General features: G+C 49.4%; 2 protein-coding genes and 1 long non-coding RNA gene across 4 annotated transcripts in view; 2 read left to right on the plus strand and 1 right to left on the minus strand.

The window, feature by feature from the left end:
* Positions 1–16,912, minus strand: LOC128779439 (uncharacterized). 2 transcript variants are annotated; one of them, XR_011650446.1, is made up of 4 exons: positions 16,813–16,912; positions 15,630–15,731; positions 4,506–4,699; positions 1–1,942 (listed from the first exon to the last, which is right to left on the minus strand). It is a non-coding gene; the product is annotated as an uncharacterized lncRNA (long non-coding RNA). The 2 variants fall into 2 exon arrangements; XR_008425370.1 differs by lacking the exon at positions 1–1,942 and having other exon boundaries at positions 3,798–4,699.
* On the plus strand, positions 6,686–13,107 carry BCL2A1 (BCL2 related protein A1). Its single transcript, XM_024561935.4, has 2 exons — positions 6,686–7,264; positions 12,802–13,107. The coding sequence occupies exons 1-2, from the start codon at positions 6,839–6,841 to the stop codon at positions 12,907–12,909; spliced, it is 534 nt and encodes a 177-aa protein (XP_024417703.2). The 5' UTR covers positions 6,686–6,838; the 3' UTR covers positions 12,910–13,107.
* Positions 16,835–24,336, plus strand: part of MTHFS (methenyltetrahydrofolate synthetase) — an 18,099-nt gene continuing 10,597 nt past the window's right edge. Inside the window, exons 1-2 of the mRNA XM_024561787.3 lie at positions 16,835–17,096; positions 20,545–20,806. Coding sequence (XP_024417555.1) covers positions 16,980–17,096; positions 20,545–20,806 — 379 coding nt within the window. The 5' untranslated portion in view covers positions 16,835–16,979. The remainder of the gene's footprint in view (positions 17,097–20,544; positions 20,807–24,336) is intronic.

Raw genomic sequence — 24,336 nt, forward strand, 5'->3', positions numbered from 1 at the left:
AAAAGAACATACACAAATAGCCAATAAACACACAAAAAGATGTTCAGCATTTTTAGTCGTGAAGACACAGGTTAATACCACAACGTGCCCTGGCTGGTGTGGCTCAGTGGCGAAAGGTTGCCCGTTCACTTCCCAGTCAGGGCACATGCCTGGGTTGTGGGCCAGGTCCCCAAATAGGGGCATGGGAGAGAGGCAACCACACACTGATGTTTCTCTCCCTCTCTTTCTCCCTCCTTTCCCCTCTCTCTAAAGATAAATAAATAAAATCTAAAAACAAAAACCCACAACACGCCATTGCTACACAAGCACCAGACGGCATTGTTCCACGGCCCGACCACTCTGAACGTTTGCAGGGTGGGGAGCGCGCCGCAGGCCTCTGCGGTTGTGGAAGCAGAAAAGGGTTGGCGAGATCGCTTTGGAACACAGTAAGGCGGTTTCTGATGAAGGAAGCGAAACACATCACTTAACCCCTGACCTGACATTCCATTCCCAGGTATTTCCCCAGGATAAATGGAGACAGGTTAGGCAGCCCCCGCAGAAACAAGCTCCTTAACAAACGCAGGAGCCTGTGACCCAGCAGTCCAGCTCGGGGGTGAATGCCCTCAGGAATAAATACCTGCGTTCCTTTAAAAAATCAACATGTTTATAGCAGTGTTATTCACAACGGCCCCAAACCGTAGGCAAAGCAAATGTCCATCATCCGGAGAACAGACACTTGCAGGGACTTTGTTTCGTAGGGAAAGGGACAGACCCCAGCACACTCAGCAACATGCGGCATCTGAGAGCCACTTCCAAGTGGCGGCAGCCGGACGGGAAAGCGTACAGCCTGGTCGGTTTCACTTGTAAGAACTTTTAGGACAGGAAAAGCACTGATTGTGAGGTTGAGCACAGCCGTGGTGACCTGCAGCCAGGATGTGGGGCGTCTGGGGTGGTCGAAACATTTTACGTGATGACAGGGATGTTTATCATTGTTGAAACTCACTGAGGTGTCTACTTAACATGGGTGGATTTTACATTTGGAAATTGAACGTGATAACGATTTAAAACAATACTGTTAGTTACCCTGTGTCCTCAGGAACCAATCCTGTCAATGCAGTTCTTCTTTTCTCTAAAGATTTTATTCATTTATTTTTAGAGAGAGGAGAAGGGAGGGAGAAAGAGAGGGAGACAAACATCAATGTGTGGTTGCCTCTCGCATGCTGCCTGGCCCACAAGCCAGGTATGTGCCCTGACTGGGAATCGAACCGGCGACCTTTCAGTCCACAGGCTGTCACTCTGTCCAGTGAGCCACACCAGCTGGGGTGATGCAGTTCTTTCTGAACAGCCTTCCAAAAATGCAGATCTGGCATATTGGTCTCCTGCTTAAGACCCTTCGGAGGTTCCTCTTATTTTTCAGTCATGTCCAAGCTCTGAGCTCTGTACCCAGGCCGCCGGACCCTGTCCCCGCTGCCTGTCCCAGCATGTCCATGGCCCCCAGGGCTGCAGCTCAGCCTCAGCAGGAGCTGACGGGGTGGAGTTCCCTCGGGGAAGCCCTCTCGTGTAAGTTCGTACTGGGGCACTGAACATGCAGCAGCTGGACTTCGTGGTGGTCCGTGCCAGACCCCACCGCGTCATGGGCAAGCAGCGGTCAGGAACAAGCCCCCTGGTCTGTGCGGGGCATCCGTGGAGGCGGCGGACTGGCTGTGGCCTCTGCTCTTCGCTCTGCACGGTACTCTGAGTTCTCGGCTCTCGGCTGAGCCTGGTTTCGCTCATCACCAAGCAGCACACTTCTCCTTCCTCAGGTTCCGTCTCTGCCCTTTGGTTTCGGGTGGTGGAAAGTCCAAGGCCCTTTGCCCACGTCGCTTGAAGGTCCTCTTCAAATAAGGCTTTTCTTTTGTACTTCCCCTCAGGTGGCATTTAGGAAAACAAAAGAAAATGTTGCATTTGCTTTGCAGACCAAAACCTAAGAGAAAAACCACTATGGATAAAGCCTGGTGTCAGTCTGATTGTGAAGTAGCCCATTTGTAAAACACTCCACCTTCTTGGAAGTGATAATAATAGAATGCTGGTGACCTCTCTCTGGGGCCAGCTCCGTGACGGGCCTCTGGAAGGAACCAAAGGTAACTGAGGCAGCCCTGTCCCCAGGACAGTGGCCGGCCTGCAGCCCCGAGGAGGGGACCACTAGTGGAGGGGCTGTGGTATCAGGTGCACCCCAAAATGTGCTGTTCAGGTGACTCCTGCAGGAGCCTGTGCCCGGAGAGCCTTCCTGCCTAGGGAGAGTAGACCTTGCCCGTGCAGAGGTGGGACGCAGGAACAACAGGGAAAAGCTGTTCCAGGTAGAGACACGGGGAAGACCCAGCTTCTGGAGCTGGGACAGCGCCCACAGCCGGGCAGGGAGCTGAGCGGGGAGGTCAAGCCTGAGCAGATGATCCTTTGGGGGGTTGGGGCTCCTCTCTGCAGGCCAGGGGGAGCCCTTGGAGGATCCTGAACTGCTGAGAAGAATGAGCAGTGGGTGCTCCAGTGAGAGTCACAGGGTGGGGTGAGGGACAAGTTTTGAGAGCATTCTGTTTTATGTGGGACCCTGCGTGATTTTTACCCACCCCCCCAACAACCCCGGCGTTTTCCCTTCTACTCTTCCCTCCTCTGTCTCCCTGGTGACCTCAAGGACCTCCGTTTAAAAATCCTACCCCAGGCAGCTTGTACATTGACACCTCGCTCTCGTGTCCCTGCCCCTCAGCTCCCATCGCGCCCACGTAAGCCTTGCTCCCAAACACAGCAGGAGAACTGGGGGAAACGCCACGTGCTTATGTGCTCACGGGTCCATGGGAATGGGTCTCTTTGGGTAGAAACAGAGCTTGCACCAGGCGCCTGGACTCCCCTGGTTTTCTCGGTGGGGAGTGGACTTGCCCTCCTTGTGCATTGACGACCACTCTTCCCTGCAGGGAACACGCCCTGGCTGGGCCCTGGCGTGGGAAGTGGCTCTGAGCAGCTCAGAGGAGCTGGGAGTTCCCATGAGCCACCTCCTCTGAAGCAGCCAAAAGCCCAAGGAGTTTCTGCCGAAGTTCCACCTTTGGGGAAAGGGGTCGTTGACCTCAGGGGGATCTCCCCGAGGTCACATACCCCAGGAGCCTTGTCTGGGAGCTTGGGATGCTCTGGCTGCTCATGGGGCTCGGAAGCATTGGGGTCCTTCCCTCACAGGCCCCATCGGGACTGACCCTTAGCTGGCCATCGCTTTCTGCTCCCCGGCCAGAGCAGGGGTGGACGGATAACAGAGCCCTGTGATCAGGAGGCGGATGAAGTGACATCTCTCCCAATCTCACCTCGACGCATTCAGGATGCTCCATCCTGATAGGGTTCCATTCCAGGGGCCCAGCCCTGTGGTAGCCTGGTGGGAGGAGGGGTCACGGTCACCCCAAGACTGGAGGGCCTCCCTGCCTTACCCACCTAAGGGATGGTACGAGGATGCGTTGGTTAAATTGCACACGGGACTGTAAGTGGCCCTTGCGTGTGCGTGGCACATTGCAAGTTTTAAAACACAGCTGCAGATTCTTTGACACTTCTTACCAGTGAGAGTGGTTCACCCTCCTCTCCTTGAAGGAGGGCAGGTGGGCAGCTGCTGCTGCCGCCTGTCCCATGGGGCAGAAGCCACCGTGGGAGAGGCGTGACCAGGGTGAGGTTGCCGGGCCACAGAGGCACCCGGAAAGACCCCGCACTGAGAGCCGCCCAGCCAGTCCTGGCTGCTCCAGCCCTGACTGCCGGAGCCGTTCCAGCTGAGCTGCAGACACTGTGGAGCAGAGACCTGCCGTCCCTGCGGAGGCCCACCCATGTCCCATGGGTCCCCATGTGGACACTCCCGCAGCATCTTCCTGTGAGTATCCCCTGCGCAGGGGCAGACGGCCCTTTCTCCCACACCTCAAGGTCCCTGGCGCTCCGTCGCAGCTTAGCATGTGTTTGTGGAAGAGCGGAATACACCCATGATTTCCAGACCCCTCCACGCTGGTTGACTCCTCCAGAGAGTACTTGGGGGGAACCCCTAACTTCATCCAAATTCCACGTGTGGACTCTGGGGATGGGGACCGCGTGCTGGTCCCTACGGACCTGTGTACTAGACCCTGGTGCATGGAGGCTCAGATGACAGAGTACGTTGAGAAAAGGGACATTTGTCTTCACACCTGGTCGCCGTCAGCCTCCTGTCTGTGTCTCACACTCCCACCCCTCCGCAGTCGTTTGTACTTTAGAAATAAAGGAATCATTCTTTTTGGAAAATACTCTTGTTTTCCTCTGACCTGTCCTTGAAAAGCGTTTATTTGGAAACTCTCTAAAATAAACTAAAGAAGGCCACACCATTTAAAAATTTTAAAGCAAGTCGTTTTTGGATCCAGGGTGTCAGGCATATAGAGCCCTAGGTGTGGCTGGTCCCAGGCGTGATGGACGTGCGTTCCATTTCTCCTACGGGGATCAGCTCCCAGCCCTTCCCGGGGTCCAGGCTCAGGCACTGGGGACAAAGGACAAAGATCCACACTGACCTCAGAATGCCACGTTCAGCTTCGAAAGCACATGCTTTTGCTACTTTTCTAGAAGGACTCATCTCCGTGGGAATGTCATGGGGGAGAAGAGAAACTTCCCATCCTTTCCGTGGTTCTTAGGATGCTCAGTGATAAAGCTCGGCCCCTGACCCAGGCCTCTGTGCTCCTGACAACTCCGCAATCCAAGGAAACACCTGGAGAGGAGGAGGTGTGAGAGAGACTTGTTGGGGGAAGTGCCCTTGAGGGAGAGTGGGGAGGGAGGTGGGAAAGGCGGGGAGGCTGGCAGACCCAAGTGCAGGGCTGACCTTGGAGACAACTCAAGAGATAAGAGATAAGGCAGGCCCCATAGGGATGCAGCTGAAAAAGGTTCCCCAAAGCAGGGGGCTGGGCAGTCGTGGGTTCCGAGGTGCCCGGCAAAGGGGATGACGTACAGGAACTGTTCTTAGCGCCCACACCTTGCTCTGTGGTTGACCCGGGTTGGGGGGGAGCAGCCTGGGGGAGGTGTGGGGTGGGGGGGTGCTTCCTCAGTTACATTCCCACAGTAGGACGTCTGAGAGGTGCGTTTGCTGGGTCACCAGATCCCCGTGAACTGGCAGGCAAAGCAGCATTGGCCATAGCTCACAAATCCAGCTACAGGGGACTCCCCCCGCGCCCCCCGCCCCCGCTCTTTGCAGCTGTTCCTAGACCCTAATGCAAAGAATCAGTTACTCCAGATGTGGAAAAAGAGTGGGTATCACGTCTCCAGGGACCCTGGTTTGCCTCCTCCTCCTCCCTCCCACTGGCCCTTCAGCAGACAGGAAGGCACAGCCAGCACACAGGGGTACCACTTGCATCCTGCCCAAAATCACCGCTGCTCCGCACAGCCGGTAAATTCACTATCTCCATGGGTTCTCAGAATTGCCACCGTAGCTCATCACAAGGCAGATTTGCATTTTGCTTCAAACTACGGCTTACAGAGTTCTGCCCTCACCAGGGGCCGGTGCCGCATCATCAGCCCCTAAGAGGATGATGGGGAGCCGGATGGTAGGGCTGCGGTGGCCGTTGGGGTGCCAGGCGTGGTGATGGGGGTGACACGGGCCACCTCGTTCCACATCGCCTCATCCTCTGAGGTCAGTGTCTCTCATTGTCCAGTCCCCGGGGAACACAGTGAGCGAGAGCCGGGGAGTTGGACTGGGACCAAGTCCGGTCCTCTGCCTCTGACCAAGTGCCCACAGTTCTGATCTGTATGTTGGATAACCCACGTGTTACGGGCGCTGGCTTAGAGTGGAGCTTCTGTCAGAAGTTCCTGAGTCCATGAGAGGTAAAGCTCACAGAGGGCACTTGGGTCTCCCCTCCCCTCCCCTATTGTCCTACCCAAGCACGGAAGGGTCAGAGGCACTGCCAGAGCCTCGCCCCCGGGAGCTCACTGACCTCCCTTCTTTGTGCTCACTCAGCCAGTTTCACCCTGGGGCCACTGAAGACCTTTATTTTTTGCAGGTGACATTCACATCATGGAAAATGACTCATTTTAAAGGGAAGAGTTCAGAGGTGTTTGGTATATTCACAGTGTTGTGTAAACACCACTCCTGTGTAATTCCCAAACATTTCGGTCACAAAACAAAACCCTGGACCGCCCCTCCCTGCCATCAGCCCCTCCCTGGCAGACACCAGTTCGCTTTGTGTCTCTACTGATTTACTTTTGTGGAATCGCCCCCCCCCCACACACTCATTGGCTTCCTTCACTTGGCATTGTGTTTTTGAGATTCACCCACAACGTGGCCTTCCTTTTATGGCCGAGTTTAACCATTCCCTGATTTGTTCACCCATCCCTCTGGCAACGGACACAGGGGTCGTTTCCACCTCTTGGCTGTTGTGCGTGGTGCTGCTGTGGCCCGCCAGTGATTCATTTAAGTATCTGAGTCCCCATTTTCAGTTCTGGGCACATAACACTGAGAAGTGGAATTGCTGGGCGGGAAAGTAATTTCCCTCTTTTAGGTTTCTGAGCAGCTGCCAGGCTCTCACAGGGGCCGGACAGGCTCCGTCCCACCAGCCAAGGGGGCGGGGGTGTCCCCCTTTTTTGGCATCCTGGCCTTTAATTCAGACTGCGCGCCGACCTAACCGGCCCGGCCAGGATGGGGAAGTGGGCCTCTCGGAGGCGGTTTTGAACTGTTACTTTTATAGGCTGCCTCCACGTGACATCGGGGGCGGATGGTGATGCGGCCAGAAATTCCACCCGCCCGCAGACGTCGCTGTGGGTCACGCCCCTCGGCGCCGCGTTCCGAGTTCGGTATTCACTTCGCCTCTGCCGCTGTGCTGGGAAGCCGCTCGAGTCGGGGCGCTGCAGCCACGCGGAGATGACCGACTGCGACTTTGGCTATGTGCAGGAGCTGGCGCAGGGCTACCTGGAGCACGTCCTGCAGGCAGCCCCGCCAGGCGCCCAGCCCAGCAGGGTCGCTGGGCTGCTGCGGGACGTGGCCTCCGCGGTGCAGCAGGAGGTGGAGAGGAGCCTGCAGCCGTGCCTGGCCGGCCTGGACGTGCAGTCGGTGGACGCTGCCCGCACGCTGTTCCGTGCCGTCATGCAGATGGAGTTCGAGGACGGCGTGGTCAACTGGGGCCGCATCGTGACCGTGTTCGCCTTCGAAGGGATTCTCGTCAAGAAGCTGCTCGGAGAGCGGAGGGCTGCGGATGAGGACGTGGAAGCTTTCCGGGAGATCTCCCACGAAGTGGCCGAGTTCATCACGAAACACACAGGAGAATGGATACGGCAGAACGGAGGCTGGGTGAGTAGGCTTCGTTCTTTATTCAAAATGGGACTGTACAGTTCCCCTGATAATATATGCATTTACTTAAGAAATAGAGACATATATACATTATATATGTGTATATACACACATACACAGTATTTTCAAGAACATCTCTGACCCATCTTCAGAATCGGCAGCGCAAAACCCAGTCTAGGAATGCATGTTTGTTAGCGTTGTCGTGACAACATAAGCAGCAAGATTTGCTATGAGATACGGTTATATTTAGATGTTTATAATGTTGCAAAAGGGAGGTGTAAATTTTTGCAGGTTCCTTGCTTCCAAATTGATCCTGCCCCCCTCCCAAGTTTTCTAATATCACAAATTCTGGCTGTTAAAGCTCGATGATAAAAAAAGAAAAAGTAAGGGGAAGCGCCACCAGGAAGAAACTTTTTTCAAGAATTCCCAAGTGAAAATGCACTTTATTATTGAGGCCTCAGAAAGCCAGGACCACGCGAAGGGCCTCCATGAGCACTCTGGTTGGACACAGCGCCTGGCAGCGGGTGTCCGTCCTTTTCTTTATATCCCAGTGCTGGGCACTCAGCCTTTTAAAGCGCTGTGTCCCCAGAAATTCTCCGCCCAACCCCCAACCCCACCCTTCCCTCTTTCCCAGAGGTAACCACTGTTATCAGTCATTTTCCATGCAACACATAGCTATTGAGTATGCCATAGAAAATATAGTGCTTCTTTGTAAACAAGGGTTTTTTTATATGTATAAATAGTACATGGTACTAATCCTTTTTCTTCACCTGAGGGAATGTAAAGTAGTATTTTAAAAAGAGTGGGACACGCCACCTATGGTGCTGTGTGCAAATGCTTTGGAATGTCGGGCCATTTTGAGCTGACGGACATTCAGGTCATTTCTACAGGTAGCCATCACGCCCAGTGCTTCACGACGTAGGACATTTTTGATTGACTGGGTCTTCTGAGTCACGCTCCCTCACCACGTGTGAGAAGATCAGAACCCCCCCCCCCCACCGCTGACTAATGCTGGGTTACAGCAATCTCCTCCTGTCCGCACTGTCACGTTCAAAACGTACACCTAGTCTGTCTCGAGTAATTCTCGTTTCCTTGATTGTCAGTGAGGCGAAGCATCTTACTATATGCGTATTGACCACGGGCAAGTCTTATTTAGAAGCTGCCTACTCATATTCTTTGCCCATTTTCCTACTTTTTCTTACTGACTTGTATGAACTTTTGGGATATTCTGGATAGAAAATATTTTTGTACAGATGGCAGATATCTTCCATTTTGCTGTCTTTGGAAACTACAGATGTCTTCAGTGATTATAAATGTTTTAGAACTGGATGCAGTCCTCTGTCTTAGCGTCTGGCACTTTGTTCGAGGCCCTGCTGCAGAGAGAGAGGGTTCACTACTAGCTCTCCCCTCTGCACCCCGCTTGGCTTCCTGCAGCTCTGCTTTCTAACTCAGCCCGACTTGGGCTGGGTGAGGCGTCTGAGACATGACATGACGTATTTTCTTCCGGTTGCAGTGTAGCGGAAGCGGACGTTTCCGGGCACAGAGGCCCACACGCGAGGCTGGGCTGCGACAGTGATTCCCATGCCTGCTCTAGTCTTTGGGACACAGACAGTGATTAGTGGTATTTGACAGTTCAACTTCTTAACAGTAAATGGGGTGACCTCCTGGAACTCAGCCCGTGGGGGTGGGGAGCTGTCTCTGAGCATTTCTGGAGTGTGCTTCTCCTTTGGGGAGGCATACACACACGCGTGTGCCCCTACACACACACTCTGCCTGTACAGAGTCCTTAGGTAGGTTTCAGGCTCTCGATGACATCGGTCTGAGACAGCACGGAAACAGTTTGTATGGTGCCCCTTCACAGCCACCTCCGTCTTCCTTTCCTGGCTCCCTGACGCTCGGTCCAGCTCCCCGGAGGCCCTGCTTTTCTGAGTCAGGATGCTCCAGCGGGGCACATGGCGGGGGGCTTTCTTATCGTGGGCTAGGATGAATGAGCTTCCTCTTGAACCATTCATTTCGGGAAATGGCCCAGCCTCGTGACTGTGCTAGTGGCCTCTGGTGGCCCATAGGACAAGGCATCTCACAGCTTTAGTCAGACCCTAGCCAGTTCTGCCTTCTCACCTGCCCCGCTCCTGACCAAACACTCAGAACTAGCCACCCCCCCGGGAGGCGCTGCTGTGTGGTCCTGGGGCTTGTCCACATTTGCTTGTCCTTGACCCCAAACTATACCTGGAGAATACCGATCATCTCCCCACACTGTGAATGTGCCCACAGAGTCTGAGGAACGCTTTGGGGCCAAGAATGTGGCGCCTCTGAGGCAGTCGGACCTGGGTTCACTTCCGGGCTGCGGCTGCAGTGCTCGCTACCTGTGTGACTCACCAAGTGACTTCACTCCTCTCAGCTGGGGTCACTCCTCCACTGCTATCCCCTGGCTCCCCGGACGGGGTGAGGGTGAGTCAGTGACAGCGCACCTAGAACAGTCTCAGCAGACAAGGACTCAATACTTAAATCTCCATTAATTACATGATTAATGACAGTTAGATGTTAGCCACCATCTAAAACAGATGCCCTAAGGGGGGAAAAATGAGACCAGTCTATCAATAATGGGGCTTGTAAGCGCCTAATCTGTTCTTCCTCACTGTTATCTGCACAAATTCCTTTCTCCTTGCCTTCCTTCCTTCTTTTGCCACTTCTCATCTCTTTCTTCCGCCTGCATTTATTGTTTCCTCCCGTCCCCACTGCCCACGGGAGGTGCCGAGGGTGGGCCCGGCTCTCAGGAGACCTGGTAGGAGGGCAAGGGCAACATTCTGCCGTCTGCTTTCAGCACTCGTGAGGCAACAATGGTTCTTAAAAGCCATGAAAAACTCCTCACCCTGGGCATCTCAGGTCCTTAAGCACCAGGGGCGGGCGATAGCACCCACAGTCCACGCAGGAGGAGACCCCTGCCTTGTGCACCTCAGGCTTGCGTAGGGCCTTCTGCAGAGAAGGCGCCCGCCAAAGGGGTGTTGGCGGACAGAGAGTAGACTGGCACTGGGGCTCGGGTCTGAGCCCTGTTCACTAGAGGTGCGGCCTTGGGTGCGGCCCTGAAGCTGCCAGAGACTCGGATTCCTCATATGTCCTATCGTATTATGTAATGACAACAATACCTTACCTTAGCAGGGAAGCTAAAACATTTAAGAACATTTTCCTGAGTGCTTGTAAACTGTCAAATACAATATAACTAGGCAGGCTCTGGGGGAAATCCCAGCTAGTTTACACATGTGATTGTTAAAACTGCCTGGTACTGAAAGGAGGCAGCCTGTAAGCGCAGAGATGCAGGTTAGAGTTGGTGCTTTCCAAGAGACCAGCATGTAAAACTCTTTTGAGTCATGAGAGCTAGGGTAAGTAGGTTTTATTTTTTTAATGGTACTCTTGGTCTAAATCATTGATTTTCAACTTTTTTCACCTCATGGCACACATAAACTGATGACTAAAACTCTGTGGCACGCCAAAAAATAGATATATTTTTAATCCTCACCCAAGGATATATATTTTCTTTAAATTGACTTTAGAGAAAAAGGGAGGGAGGGAGAGAGAAAGAGAAACATCTATATGAGAGAGAGAAATCGCTCTGTTTTCCATACTCGCCCTGAGTAGGAATCAAACCTGCAACCTTTTGGTGTACAGCATGATGCGCTAACCAACTGAGCCACCCAGCCAAGGCTAAAATGTGAATTTACTTAATTGCTAGTAATGTTGAATTTTTCCCATACACTTGTTGATGATTTATATTTCTCTTTTCAATAGCCTTTGCCTCAGTAACTACAAAGAGCTTGATCTGTATCTTGCATTTAAATGAACTCTTTCATGGTAAACATTTTCCTAGTCTGCTCTTTATTGTAGTTTAAAAAAACACTTCATCTTCACAGAGCTGAATCTGTTGGTTTTTTCCTTTGTTTCCTCTCTTTAGAAGTTGAATGTGTATCAAGATGCCTACTAAGTGCCAGACCCTAACAGGCGGTGCTCGCGGGCACACTAGTGCATTCACAGGGGATGCCTCCTTGGCGGGGGCTTGTGCAAACCCCAGGAGGGGAGTGGCTAGGGGATGAGTGCTTGTGGGCCTGAGTGCGGGAGGGCGGGGCAGGAACGTAGGAGCAGTCTGTTCCCTCCCTGAGGCGGCAGTTTGTCTCAGAGGATGACTCCACACCTAACAGGCAGAAGCTGGCTTTCCTGAGTAACCTTTCAAATGCAAAACTGCCCTGGCTGGTTTGAGTTGACCTTTGCTGCCAGAGATGCTCAAAAAGCTGATTCCCAGACTTTGTGGAGCCCTCAGGTCTCCAATGGCTTTCAGAGATGTGCGGGCTATACGTCTTGGCGTTCATCACACTAGACATGAAGGCGTTTTTAACTCCAGAATCTGGGGCTTGCTAGACGCAGAGCAAATGTTTACTAGATGAACATTTAAACATTTTATTTTACCAATTTTCTAATCCGTCTGCTGGTTGCTTGGAAATGTATAGTGTGAAAAGAGCACTGTTTGCATTCCAGCACCATCCCAGGCACTAAGAGTTTGGCTAGCTTTAGGTAACTTGTTTTTTTCCAGGCTCAGTTTCCTCACTTGTCAAAAGCTGGCTGATCTCAGAGGTAGTTTTCGGTGAGGATGCTCCATTATTATAAGCCATAAATTAAACACAATGTGCGATCCATAGTCTATTTTTTAAAAACTATGATCAAAAAGAAAATGAATTGTAATAGAAACAATCAACAAAGTTCTCACTGGCTCCAAAGTGCTGACTTCGACTTCATCTGCCTTTACTGTGAGTCCTCACGACTCTGAGCGTAACACAGTTTACATGCACGCATGCACACTTCAATGCCGACAACTGAAAGAGAAAGAGGGGGCAAAGGGGGCTTTCTAGCTCCTAGAGCTTCTGTCCAGCATGGTGGCCACTTGTCCCTTGGGACATTTCAGCTGTTGACATGTGGCTAGTCTGAATAAAGATATGCTGTAAGTACAAAATACACATCGGATTTTAAAGGTTTGACCCCCCCCCCCAAAAAATACCTCATTAATAATTTTCATATTGATTACGTACTGAAAGTGTAATGTTTTAGATAAATGTATTTCAAAAATCAATTTTGCCTATTCTATTTTCCTTTTAAAATTGTGGCCACTGAAAAATTAAATTACATATATAATATATAGCTTACACTACCGTATTTTGCCATGTATAATGGAGTACACATTATCCGTGGGATTATACCCATTCTTACACCCGCGGTATGTAATCATTATGTGCAACGCACATCCTTATCTTTCCCTCAAAAACTTGAGCAGAAAAGTGCACATTATACACGGGAGACACGGTTTGTCATCACTGGGCATGCTGCTCAGGGTCTGAACTAGAGACAGAAAAAGATGATGAGGACGCACAGGATAAAGGTAGGGAAACCACACTCATGAACCACCTGCAGTACTTAAACGAAAGTTTCTTTGTTCCTAACCCAGCAAATTAAAGTCTGCACTGACTTTTCAAAATGTTCAATCTGTTCTCTCATAGGAAAATGGCTTCATACAGAAGTTTGAACCCAAATCTCATCGGCTGACTTTTCTGGAAGTGATAGGAAAGGTCTGCAAAATGTTCTCGCTCCTGAAGCACTACTACTAACCGAAAAGGACACTCATATTGTGAAACCTGCACACTTAACCGGACTCTTGCAAGAGGAATTGTGAACACTTTTCTTCTGCTTCTAGGCAAACAACGTCCATGATGCAACACAACCTGATGTTCCAAAATGAAGAATAAAACGAATGTATGTCTCTCTGTGTGATCTGTGTCCTGCCTGGGAGTCCGGCTGAGGGGGAAGCTCGATGAAGGGACAGGTATGAGATGAAGGCTATAAGAGGAAGGTGGTATCTGCTGCAGACTTCCTGAAGGCTGAGCCCACGGCCCAGAAGTCATTTTTTCTGTTACTGTCTGGATTGCGCAGTGGGTGGGCTGGCTTCCCACCTCCCCCCGGGCCCTGACTGTTGTCGCACCCAGGTCGCCTGGATGCCCAGGGCTTTCCCTTGATGCTTCCCCACCATCACTCTGTGGCCGTTTGGAGCTGATACTCAGCACATACTCAGATACTCAGCATGCAATGGGGTAGTTTGAACAAAGGCAGGTAAATGATTTAGTATTGTCGTTGTTAAACCTCCTTTTTTATTTATTTTTAGAGACAGAGGGGAAGGGAGGAAGAAAGAGAGGGAGAGAAACATCAATGTGTGATTGCCTACCAAGCACCCCGTCCTGGGAACCTGGCCTGCAACCCAGGAATGGGCCTTGACTGGGAATCGAACCAGTGACCTTTTGTTTGGCAGGCTAGTGCTCAATCCACTGAGCCACACCAGCCAGGGTAAACCTCGCTTTTAGAGTATGTCACAAATTAGAAAATTGTCGTCTGTTAGAACGTGTTCCAATTTTGAGGTCAGCGAATTTGACCGCCGTGCGGGAACTCTGTCCCTTGTTCTAGACCATCCCACTCTTCCTCCTCCGCCCACCACACAATCTCCTGCCCTTGGGGTTTGTACTGACTTGCCTAGGAACTGGTAGACATGATCCCTATTGTACTCTTGAGAAAATGGGCTTCAGAGCAACAAGAATCTTGTCCAAGGTCATGCAGTTGGTGGACACGTCACATGGCCCCTCGAGCCCACGCTGGACCTTACTGCCCTGAGCCTTCTCTCCCTTCAGTGCTTCCTGGGGAGCACACGGTGCCACCCAGTCCCTCCACTTCCTTCCTTCCCCACCCCCTTAACCAGACGAAACTGCTTGTCAAGGTCAGCTGGGTGAGAGGGGTTTCCCCAGGGTGCAGTGGGCCTGCAGCTGCCAGGTGAGTGTCCTGTGTCTTCCCGTGGTATCACCCAACCTACAGCTGGTCGCCACTGTTTGGGACCTGGAAACTTTTACCAGAGGGTGAAAGTTGCTTTATATATTCCTGCATGAAAATACTAACCCTTTCTTTATACACAGTCGATCTGTGTGGATACTTCTGCTGGAAGGTGCTCTGAGGGGCGCAGCTGCAGGGTGGTGGGTGGCTCAGCCCCTCCTCTGGTGCTGAGGGCTGGCGGGGGCTCTGATTCATCTGCCTTCTGACCTGCGGCAGGTTGGTCAAGCGGAGCCTTGGGCTGGGACTGCCTTCTCGTGGGTCCCATGAGAACCAAACCCATGACTAAGGTTCTCCAAAACCTCTCTCAAGCTGAAGGCTGATCCCTGCTGTCTGTAAAATGAAGGAGCACGTCCACAGGAAGAGCTTATGACAGACACTTGCAACACTGTTGAGACGTCACTCTCACTGACCTTGCTTCCCAGTTCATGGAGAACTTCCACAGCACAGGTCTGCATGCCACACTAACCCACCTACCCTGCACCAATGCGGGAACATCTTTCTTCCTTCCTGCTACAGTGAATCAGCTGGTCTAAGGCCAACCCCTAATACTTGTGCGCTAGACTGCAGCCCTTATCGCTCCCTCTTCTGCATCAGAGACTCCCTCTCTACTGGACCAGTCTCACGAGCACGCACATTTGCTGTCATTTCCCCTACACAGGTGAGGTTGGGCAGTGTTGTGACCAGGAGACTCGGATGGCTAGGAGACCAGCTAGGAGCCTGCTGTGGTAGATGGTTAGTAAATACCTGTTGACTTACACTGGAGGTCATGTACCTGTTTCTGTGCGTGTATTAAAACCACGAGTTTATACTGACACTCTTATTTCCAACACAAAGCCACAGGGCGCAATCCGAACTTCCTCTTTCCTTACTTGTAAGTTGTTTTTCCAAAAGGGAGAAACATTGAGTCTTATTATCCACAATATATTTATTTATTTGTTCAATTCTATCATATAGATCATTGGCCAGTTGCTAATTTATAACCTTCTGAGAAACAAATGCAACTAGAGTGCAATGTTTGTATCGTTATTTGTGTCTTTGGCCTTGGCATTTAGTCAAAATACTGTTTTCTAAAGTTACTTAAGTTCTTTTCTTCCCCACCCATTTGGTGGGTGGTGGTATGTTAATCATTTACAACACAGTCCAGTGTGTTTGTCCCTTCTTGCAGTCTGTTTTGGCTGAGCCTCCACACCCTGGTTGTATGTATGTGCATATAACATCACCATGATTCTGAGCCAGAGCTACACAAAAAGGGCCATGAGAGAAAGGTCACTGGCTCTTCCTCATTGCCACTCCATCCCATTTTTGCATTCTTTCTACCCTTTCCTCACCCATTCCCTGTAGGTACCCAAACTTAGGTTCTGGTGCGTGTGTACTGCTTTTTTCTAGACATCAGTGGAAAGACTTGTATCTTTTTATCCCTTTTACCTTATGGAAATATAATTCACACTGCACTCACCCTTTTAAAATATACAATTCAAAGCCCTGGCCGGGTATCTCAGTTGGTTAGAGAATCATCCTGATGCGCGAAGGTTGCAGCTTTGATCCCTGGTCAGGGCACCTACAAGAATCAACCAATGAAAGCACAGATAAGTGGAACAACAAATAAATGTTTCTTTCTCTGCCGTCCTCTCTCTAAAAATCAATGAATAAGAATTTAAAAAATGCACAATTCAGTGGCTTTTATCATATTCACTGTGGAACAGCTCTCACCACAACTGAATTGCCATCATCCTAAACAGAAATCCTTGACCCTATGCCTCTTGTCTCCAGCCCAAGGCAACCACTAGTCCACTTTCTGTGTCTCTGGATTTGTCTGTTCTGGAAATTTCCTACAAATGGGGTCATACAATATATGGCCTTTCGGGTTTAGCTTCTTCTTTCACTCAGCGTACAATGTTCAAGATCCATCCATGTTGTAGCATTTTAATTCCCATGGGTGTGAGGGTTTCGATTTCTCCACATCCTCACCAGTCCCTTTCTGTTTTTTTTTTTTTTTAATTACAGCCACGCTAGTGGGTGTGAAGTGGTATCTCTTTGTGGTTTTGATTTGCATTCCCCTAATGACAAATAATGTTGAAATCTTTCCACGTGCTTATTGGCCATTTCTATATCATATATGGAAAAATGTCTACTCCAGACCTCTGCCCATTGTAAAGCCAGATTATGGTGGGTTTTTTTTTTTTTTATTGCTGAATTGCAAGAGTTCTTTACGTACTTTTCAGGATTATCAAATAAGATTTGCAAATATTTCCTCCCATTCTCTAGGTAATCTTTTCATTTTCTTGGAGTCCTTTCATGCACGTTTTCAGTTCTGACAAACTTTCTGTTGTTGCTCGTGTCTACTGTCCATTTGTGCATCCGAGTGGCACTGCCACGCTGGGCTAATCATAGTCTTCAGACTCTGTGTCAACGTCCGGAAGGGCAAGTTTTCCCCTGTGATCTTCAGTTTTCAGTGTTATCCTAGCTATTCTTGAATCCTTGTTCTCCCTAAGAACTTTAGTCAAGTTAACATAAAACGTAGTCACTTTTTTCTAAACTTGCGATTAATTATCTTAGAGTTTAATCTCCTTACCCGTTGGACTCTGCACCCGCCCCCCCCCCCCCCCCCCCCGCCCTTTCTTTCGATTACTAAACGTCACCTCAAACACCGGAGGCCCTCAGCCTGTCGTGAGCAAGGGTGGCCTGTGGGGGTCGCCCCGACTGGGCGTGGCGGGGGCGGGGCGCCCGCGATCCGGAAGCTGCCGGGCCTTCTCCGACCTGCGGGATCTGCGGCGCGGACTAGGCGTGAGGGTGACCGGTGCCCGACATGGCGGCGGCAGCTGTGAGTGGCGCCAAGCGGAGCCTACGGGCCGAGCTGAAGCAGCGCCTGCGGGCCATCAGCGCCGAGGAGCGGCTGCGCCAGTCCCGCCTCCTGACCCAGAAGGTGGGCGACCGCAGGGACGATTACAGCTGCGGGCTAAACTGACTCACGGCGGCGCCCGGAGGGCTTGCGGACCAGTGCAGACGCAGGGCTCCGGCGCGCGCACTCCCCACACCGCGCGCACGTCTCCCGCGCGCTCACTCGCCCCCGGAGCGTGCATGTCCCCCACCCCCGCCGTACTTCCCCCGGCGCACGCACGTGTCTCACTGCACCTCCCCCGTCGCACTTCTCCGCCCCCCTCGACTTACGGACGTTCGCTCCGCACGCGTCCTTCGCAGCGTGTCTGCACGCTCTTAAGCACGAGGTCTGCGTGAGGGTGCTGCTGGAAGAGCGCCAGGGCTAGAGAGGGGACGTAGCGCGGGGTTCCCGTTTCCGAGCTATGCTTGTGTGGTGGTGAGAATACCCCGGTGGGAGCGTCCCAGGCCCCGGCTGAGGTGCTTTCAGTCAGTATTGGAGGTTGCGAAGCAAGAACGGGAGAGGAGGCCCCCAAAAAACCGGAGAAACGCAGTTCCTTAAGCCGAGGGCCGTGCACAGGGGGCGGTGGCGCCAGCGAGCGAGCACCACACTGACGGAGTGAGAGGATGGGGGCCATCTGGGCCTCAGGGCCTCGCGCCTTCGTGTAGGGCAGTGGGTAACCAGGGCGTGCTTTTCTAGCTGGTTCTCAGCCTCCCGCCGCCCGCGGTGGGGGACAGTGATGGGGCGTGAACGAGGTTCCCCGTCCATGGGTTCAAAACCTCCTGTTTGTGACCTTCGCCGCCAATGTTAGGAGATGTGGGTTTTCTTGTCCGGAAAACATGGCGGCCCATCCTACCCGGAAGGTACATCTCAAATGTGCCTGCGGGATTGACTTTGGTTGGACACCAGAGAAAAAAGTTGATGTCCCGTAAATAAGTAAATATTTTTTATGTTTTTAGTAATTTTTTAAAAATGTTCTCTTCAATTGCACGTGACGTACAATATTATTAGTTTCAGGTGTACAGTACAATGAAAGGTAAACTGGGTGATACTTTATACCTTAGGAAATACTTTTACCTTCTTGTTTAATTGATAGTTTGAATTTCTTTTAAGAAAGGGGGAAAGGTAGTCAGAAAGAGAGGAACATTAACGTGTGGTTGCCTCTGGAGCGCCCCCTGCTGGGCACCTGGCCAGCAACCCAGGCATGTGCCTTGACTGGGAATTGAATTGGTGACCCTTTGGTTCCTAGGTGGGGGCTTAATCCACTGAGCCACAGCAGCCAGGGCTGATAGTTTGAATTCCAAATTTAAAATTATTTTTCCGTGTCCTGCCTAGCATCCGTGAACTCCACTCAATCTAAAGACCATTATTTTTATCTATTATATTTTTGATTACTACTTTTCTCTGCCTTTCTGTAATTCCTGTTAATCAAGTAATAAAAATTCTAGCTTGATCTTCTTGGTTTCAGCATTTTTTTCTCGTTTTCCCCATTTCTTTGTCTTGTTCTCTTTTCAGGCTTTCTCCTGAATTGTTTTAATTTTGGTAATTTTAATTTCCAAATATATTTTTTAATTCTCTGCTTTCTATAGCAGCTTGTTTTATGGATGCAGTTATCTTGAATTTGAAAAAATTAATTAGAGTTAGTTACCTTTGAGTAACCTCAGTTTCTTTGAGTTACCTTAGTTTCGTGCTCACTGAACCCACCACCTTTTTTAAAAAATTAAGTTGTTTTTTCATTTTTTAGAGAGAAACATCAATTTGTTGCTCCATCTACTTACGTATTCATTGGTTGTTTCTTGTATGTGCCCTGACCAGTGGGGTTCAGGGATCAAACTCACAACCGTGGCATATCAGGACGACACTGTGACCAACTGAGTTACTTGGCCAGAGCACCCACCCTTTTTCATGGTTTTATTTTGTGCTTTGGTTTTCTAAAATGTTGGATGAACCTTTATTGTCTGTACATAGTTATGAATGGAAGGGTGACAGCTAATGGGGATTTCCTTTGCCTTTTGTAGTCACTTTGGGATTCCATGAGAGGAATGGATTCTGCCTGACCTACATCCACCATGTTCTCTGAGTCCTGTGGTCTGCTGCCACTTTGTTTGTAAATACTCTCATCCACTTTCTGTCTTACTTAAATTAGTGAAATCTCTATGCTCTCGTTCTCAGTGCTGAAATGTTTTTTTACTCATATAGATGAGATTTGAGGATGGAAGAAAGACAAATGTATGCATAGTCTCACACTGGATTTTAACCGATGTTCATTACTACTTATTCAGCTCTTGATTTTCTATATTCTGCTTTAAGAGCACAAAAAAGACACTTAACTTTTTCAGATTACTTGGGTGCCAAAAGCCCAAGGTCTGGGTTTCACATTGATGTTTGCCTATTTCAGGCCTAACAGCTTTGTAACCTCTCAGATGATGGAATTAATTTTCTTCCTTAATGGTTTGGTGTGCTCTATTTACCATATGTCCCTTTTTATTAGGAAAGATTGACTCTTCTGAATTGGCCAGTCACATTTATAAGCCACTTTTGCAGTATGTTTTTCTTCTTAGCTTGCAGAACAAGGGAGAACACAGAAGGAAAGGGGGAAAAAAAGGGAGCTGAGAGCTAACTCTGCGTCTGGGGAAGTTCTCAGATTTTTAACTTTTTTCTCCGTTAAGCAAAGTGAGGCATCCTTCTCCTGCCTGATGAGCGATTAAACTGAATATGAAGAGAATTCTCTCACCTGTGTCTACCTTTTCATAAACTCAGCACTTGCTTTTAGAGGAACTTTGCTTCTCCAAGAACCCCCACCCCCATCTTTGTGAACCTTTTAACATTCATATGAAGAGAAGATTTAGAAAACAGGATGGAGGTTGAGTGAAGATAAGAGAATTGTAAGGCATGTTCTCCGCCTCCTGGGGAGAGCGGTTAGAGTGGTTACAGACTGGTTAGAGTACCACACTGAGGGCACATGAAACAATTGGTCTGTCATTAACTCTTGACAGTACATAAATGTTAGGTTTTATATTAACTGTAAATGTAAGGGTCGGCAGAAGTCAGGAAAATTCGTGCTTGAGTTGGGTTTCAGTGGGTAGAGTTCGGGAGAGAACCCTGACAATCCAAAGAGTGAAGGAGCTTGTGGGAGCCAAGGTTCAGAGTTAAAATAATAATAAAAAAGAATAACTAGGGGAAGTGAGTGAGAAGAATGGGTAGATGGAGGTCAAGCCTGGAATTCTCTTAAACAGCCAGCAGGGCCACACAGTGGCTTTATAATGAGTGTGCCTGAGAGGTGTAAAGGGATCAGAGAAGTAAGTGTGAGGAGCAGAAGCAAAAGTTTGTGTTCAGGATGCAGCACTGACCCACTACAGCACTCTGCTTTTTTTGTTTTGGGATAGTTAAGGGAGTCGAAGATGGCTGACAAGGGAGAAAATGTTAAAACTGTTAAGGGGAGTCTCTGTTAAGAGTATAATCTTGGAAAATGTAATTGCCGTCCGTTCCCATCTAGGTGATCGCCCACAGTCAGTATCAGAAGTCCGAAAGGATCGCCGTCTTTCTGAGCTTGCAGGATGAAATAGAGACAGAAGAGATCATTAAGGACATTTTCCGACAGGGTAAAACCTGCTTTATCCCACGGTACCAGTTCCAGAGCAATCACCTGGATATGGTAAAATTAGCATCGCCGGAAGAAATTTCTTCACTTCCCAAAACATCCTGGAATATTCATCAGCCTGGAGAGGATGAGGTTCGAGAGGAGGCCTTGTCAACAGGTGAGCATGTGGTGTTAGAATTGATATCTTGCAGTGGTGTCAGACTGTGATGAGTTGTCACACCTCTGATCCACTTGACTCTCAAAATGAGTATCAGAGTGCTGTGAGAAGTTTTGTTTCTTTAATTTTTACTGAGTCAAAAAATAACCAGTCACAAGATCCTCCCAGGTTTGATATTTCAGTATGTTTCATAGCAACAGCGCATGTTCTTACTGTTAGAGGAGTTTCTACGTCTTTAACACGTCTCTTTTGTTTCACAAAACAAATCCCCTTCATTAATTTCGTTTGAACTCCCAAAATAAGTGATCAAGATTAAAAATAAAGCAGTTGTAATTTTGCTCTAAACTGGATGGTGGACGGCGGTAGGCCCGTGCTGCTCCGCCCGCTGAAAGCCAGTGAGAAAAACAGCGGGTGGGGAGCCTCTGGTGCCTATGCCCTACTCAGTTGAGCTAGGCAAAAGGCAGTCATCACCCGACTCGGGACCACCCTCGCAGCCCAAAGCAGCTATACTACTGGAATGTGCTTTTGCGCACTTCATCTGCCTTGTTTTCACATGGGATCATTGAAGCCCAGTGAGGTCAAGGGTCTTCTCCAAGGACACAAAGGCAGTTCACACGGCCACGGGCACCCACTGCTCCCGTTTTCCACTGCAGTGCCTTTTGAAGCACCATTTCTTTTCATAACATCTCCTTCATTAAGATTGCTTTACCACGTGTACTTTCTGCCTCTCTCCTGACAGCGTTCTGCATGAGAACCATTGCTCACGGAACAGGTAACCTTGGTGATGGCATTCGTGGGAAAGCTGGTAACTTTCCCAAGGAAGAACTTGCACTAAATCAGGTGTATGTAAAGGTACAATGGTCATAACCTTACTTTTTTTTTCCCAGTTATTTTTTATTGAAGTAAGTACATAGGAAGAAGAGCCAAGGCTTTTCCTTTATATCAGGGCCTTTCATTTGACTTGTAAGTGCACTCATAGGCTTCCTTGGAACTCTTCCAGGATTGTCTATTTTGTCTTCTGCGGCAGCAAATTTAGAATATATCCTCATTTCACAGAGTGGTAATTTACTTTTTGTTAACTCCCAACCCATTAAGATGAAAAGATACCTCCTTGGGGGTTATGGCCTGTTATTCTTGCCAAGATGGGTCAGCCTGCTAAATGTCTATTCAAGCATAGTGACACGTTGAGTGCGCTGTCGGACGCTGAAGCATCGTTCAAGGAACTAACTCAGGTGACTTAAAGTCCCTACACACAGAATTTCAGATATTTAAACTCCTTTTCCAATTCAGTTTTTATTTCATTACCTTTAATTGAAACATTAAGATGTCTATTAGTTTTATGTATGTTTTCATATATGTTTAATTCAGAGAAGAAACAGAGTTTTTAATTTTAAGAGGAGTTTGAAATAGGAAAAAAAATTGTTTTTAGTTTAGTCCTGACCCTTAAATCTCAAGCTAGACTGGTGAAGACCTGTGTGTATAAAATGGCATCCTGGGTTTACGTGAGTGTGCTTCCCAGCCCCCACCCCACTCCTCCTTTCTTTTTTAAAGTTTATTGAAATTTGGGGGGTGACTGGTTAATAAAGTTAGAGAGGTTTCACGTGTATAGTTCTATATAACAGCATCTGTATGTTGTATTCACCACCCCAAGTCTCCTTCCATCACCATTTATCCCCCCTTTATCCTCTTGTGCCTCCCCCGCCCCCTTTCTTCCTCCCTCTCTCTGTCCCTCCATCCCTCTCTTCATCTCTGTGTGCCCCTCCGCATCTCCCCTGCCCCAAAGGAACAGTGGGACAGTCCTGTGGCAGGCCTTGGGGACTCCTCACCCCCAGACTGGATGTAGCCACCTGTTTTTTTTTCCCGTTCTATGGGCAAGAGCCAAGAGGATGAATTTCTGTGAATGCCTTCATCAGTGAAAACATCCCTTTAAAATTCTTCATTATAGCATCTTGAGAGGCCACAAAACTGGGTTGTTTCTTTTTGATGAATTACAAGATTTTCTTCTTTCCAGAAAAGTAAGTTATAGAATAATACAGGGCCGTATTATTCCATTGAAAAATGAGGACAAGAGATGATTTCAAGGAAGCTGCGCCAGAGGCGAAATTGCACCTTTGCCCCACTGAGTGATCCTGGCACCTGTCGGGGTTGTACTCTGTGTCCTAGGTCATTTCATTGAACTCCCAGCTCACTGCCACCTCTGAACACTTACCTTCTCAGTGTCACGTCCCTGCGTGACCTTAACACACAGCTGGATTGTGTTCCTCCACCACCTGACAGCTTTGTCTTTGCAGCCTAGAAAACAAGTCCACATTCTATAGCCAGCGTTGAGGAAGAGGGAAAGAGGGGTGTGTGTGAGTGTGACATTCTCTTTGGGGGAATGTCTCTCTGCCTCTGTTCCCTGGCTCCCTCCCACGAAATGCCCATTGTGCCTGTCTGCCTGTTGGGGTCTTCGCCTTCATTGTCTCGGCTTACGTGCCGTGTCCTCCGGCAGCCTCCTGGGCCCTTCTTCCTCCATATTTCTACCCATGCTGGGACACCTCAGTATGCTTTGTGTGAGTGGCTAGCTCTACTGCATCCCATGCATGTAATTTCAAAGTGTTTCTTTGTTTTTACTTGAATTCAGGGTTAAGAGCCTACCACTTAACAGGGAAGCCCGTTCCATTTTAGACCATTTTATAAAGGTCAGAAAATTATTCTCTGTGCCTTCTTGTAGCTTTCACCTGGCAGTCCTCCTGCCCCGGAGAAACAAAAATAGTCTTCATATGTTTCTTTAGTGGTATTTGGCTTGACACAGTACCCCAGTGGACTTGAGGTATCACCTTTTCCCTTTTTTTTCTGCTTATTTTTATTTTTTTACTAAATATTCTATTACAGTGGCCCCAATTTTTCCCCCTTTGCTCTCCTCCACCCACCCCACCCCCCACTCACACCTTCCACCCCACCCTGTTGTCCTTGTCCAAGGGTCATTCATACTCGTTTCTTGACTAGTCCCTTCCCCTTCCTTGTGTCCTTAAACCCTCACCCCCTGCCCTCTGGTCACTGTCAGTCCGTTCCTTGTTTCCCTGACCCTGGCTCTGTTTTGCTTGTTTGTTCATTAGCTTCCTCTTACAGGTGAGATGATATCATATTTGTCTTTCACTGCTGGGTTTACTTGACTTAGCATAGTGCTCTCCAGTTCCATCCATGCTGTCATGAAGGGAAGGAGCTCCTCCTCTCTTGCTGCTGTATAGAATTCCATTGTGTAAATGTACCACAGTTTTTTGATCCACTCATTTACTGAAGGGCACTTAGGTTGCTTCCAGCACTTGGCTTTGTGAATTGTGCTGCTGTGAACATTGGGGTGCATAGGTTCTTTTGGATTGGTGTTTCAGGGTTCTTAGGGTATAATCCCAGCAGCGGAATTGCCAGGTCAGAAGGCAGTTCCATCTTTATAGTTTTCTGGGGAAACTCCATACTGTTTTCCACAGTGGCTGCGCCAGTCTGTATCCCCACCAACAGTGCACTAGGGTTCCCTTTTCTCCGCAGCCTCG

The sequence above is a fragment of the Desmodus rotundus genome, chromosome 10, assembly GCF_022682495.2.
Source record: "Desmodus rotundus isolate HL8 chromosome 10, HLdesRot8A.1, whole genome shotgun sequence".
Classification (NCBI taxonomy): Eukaryota; Metazoa; Chordata; class Mammalia; order Chiroptera; family Phyllostomidae; genus Desmodus; species Desmodus rotundus.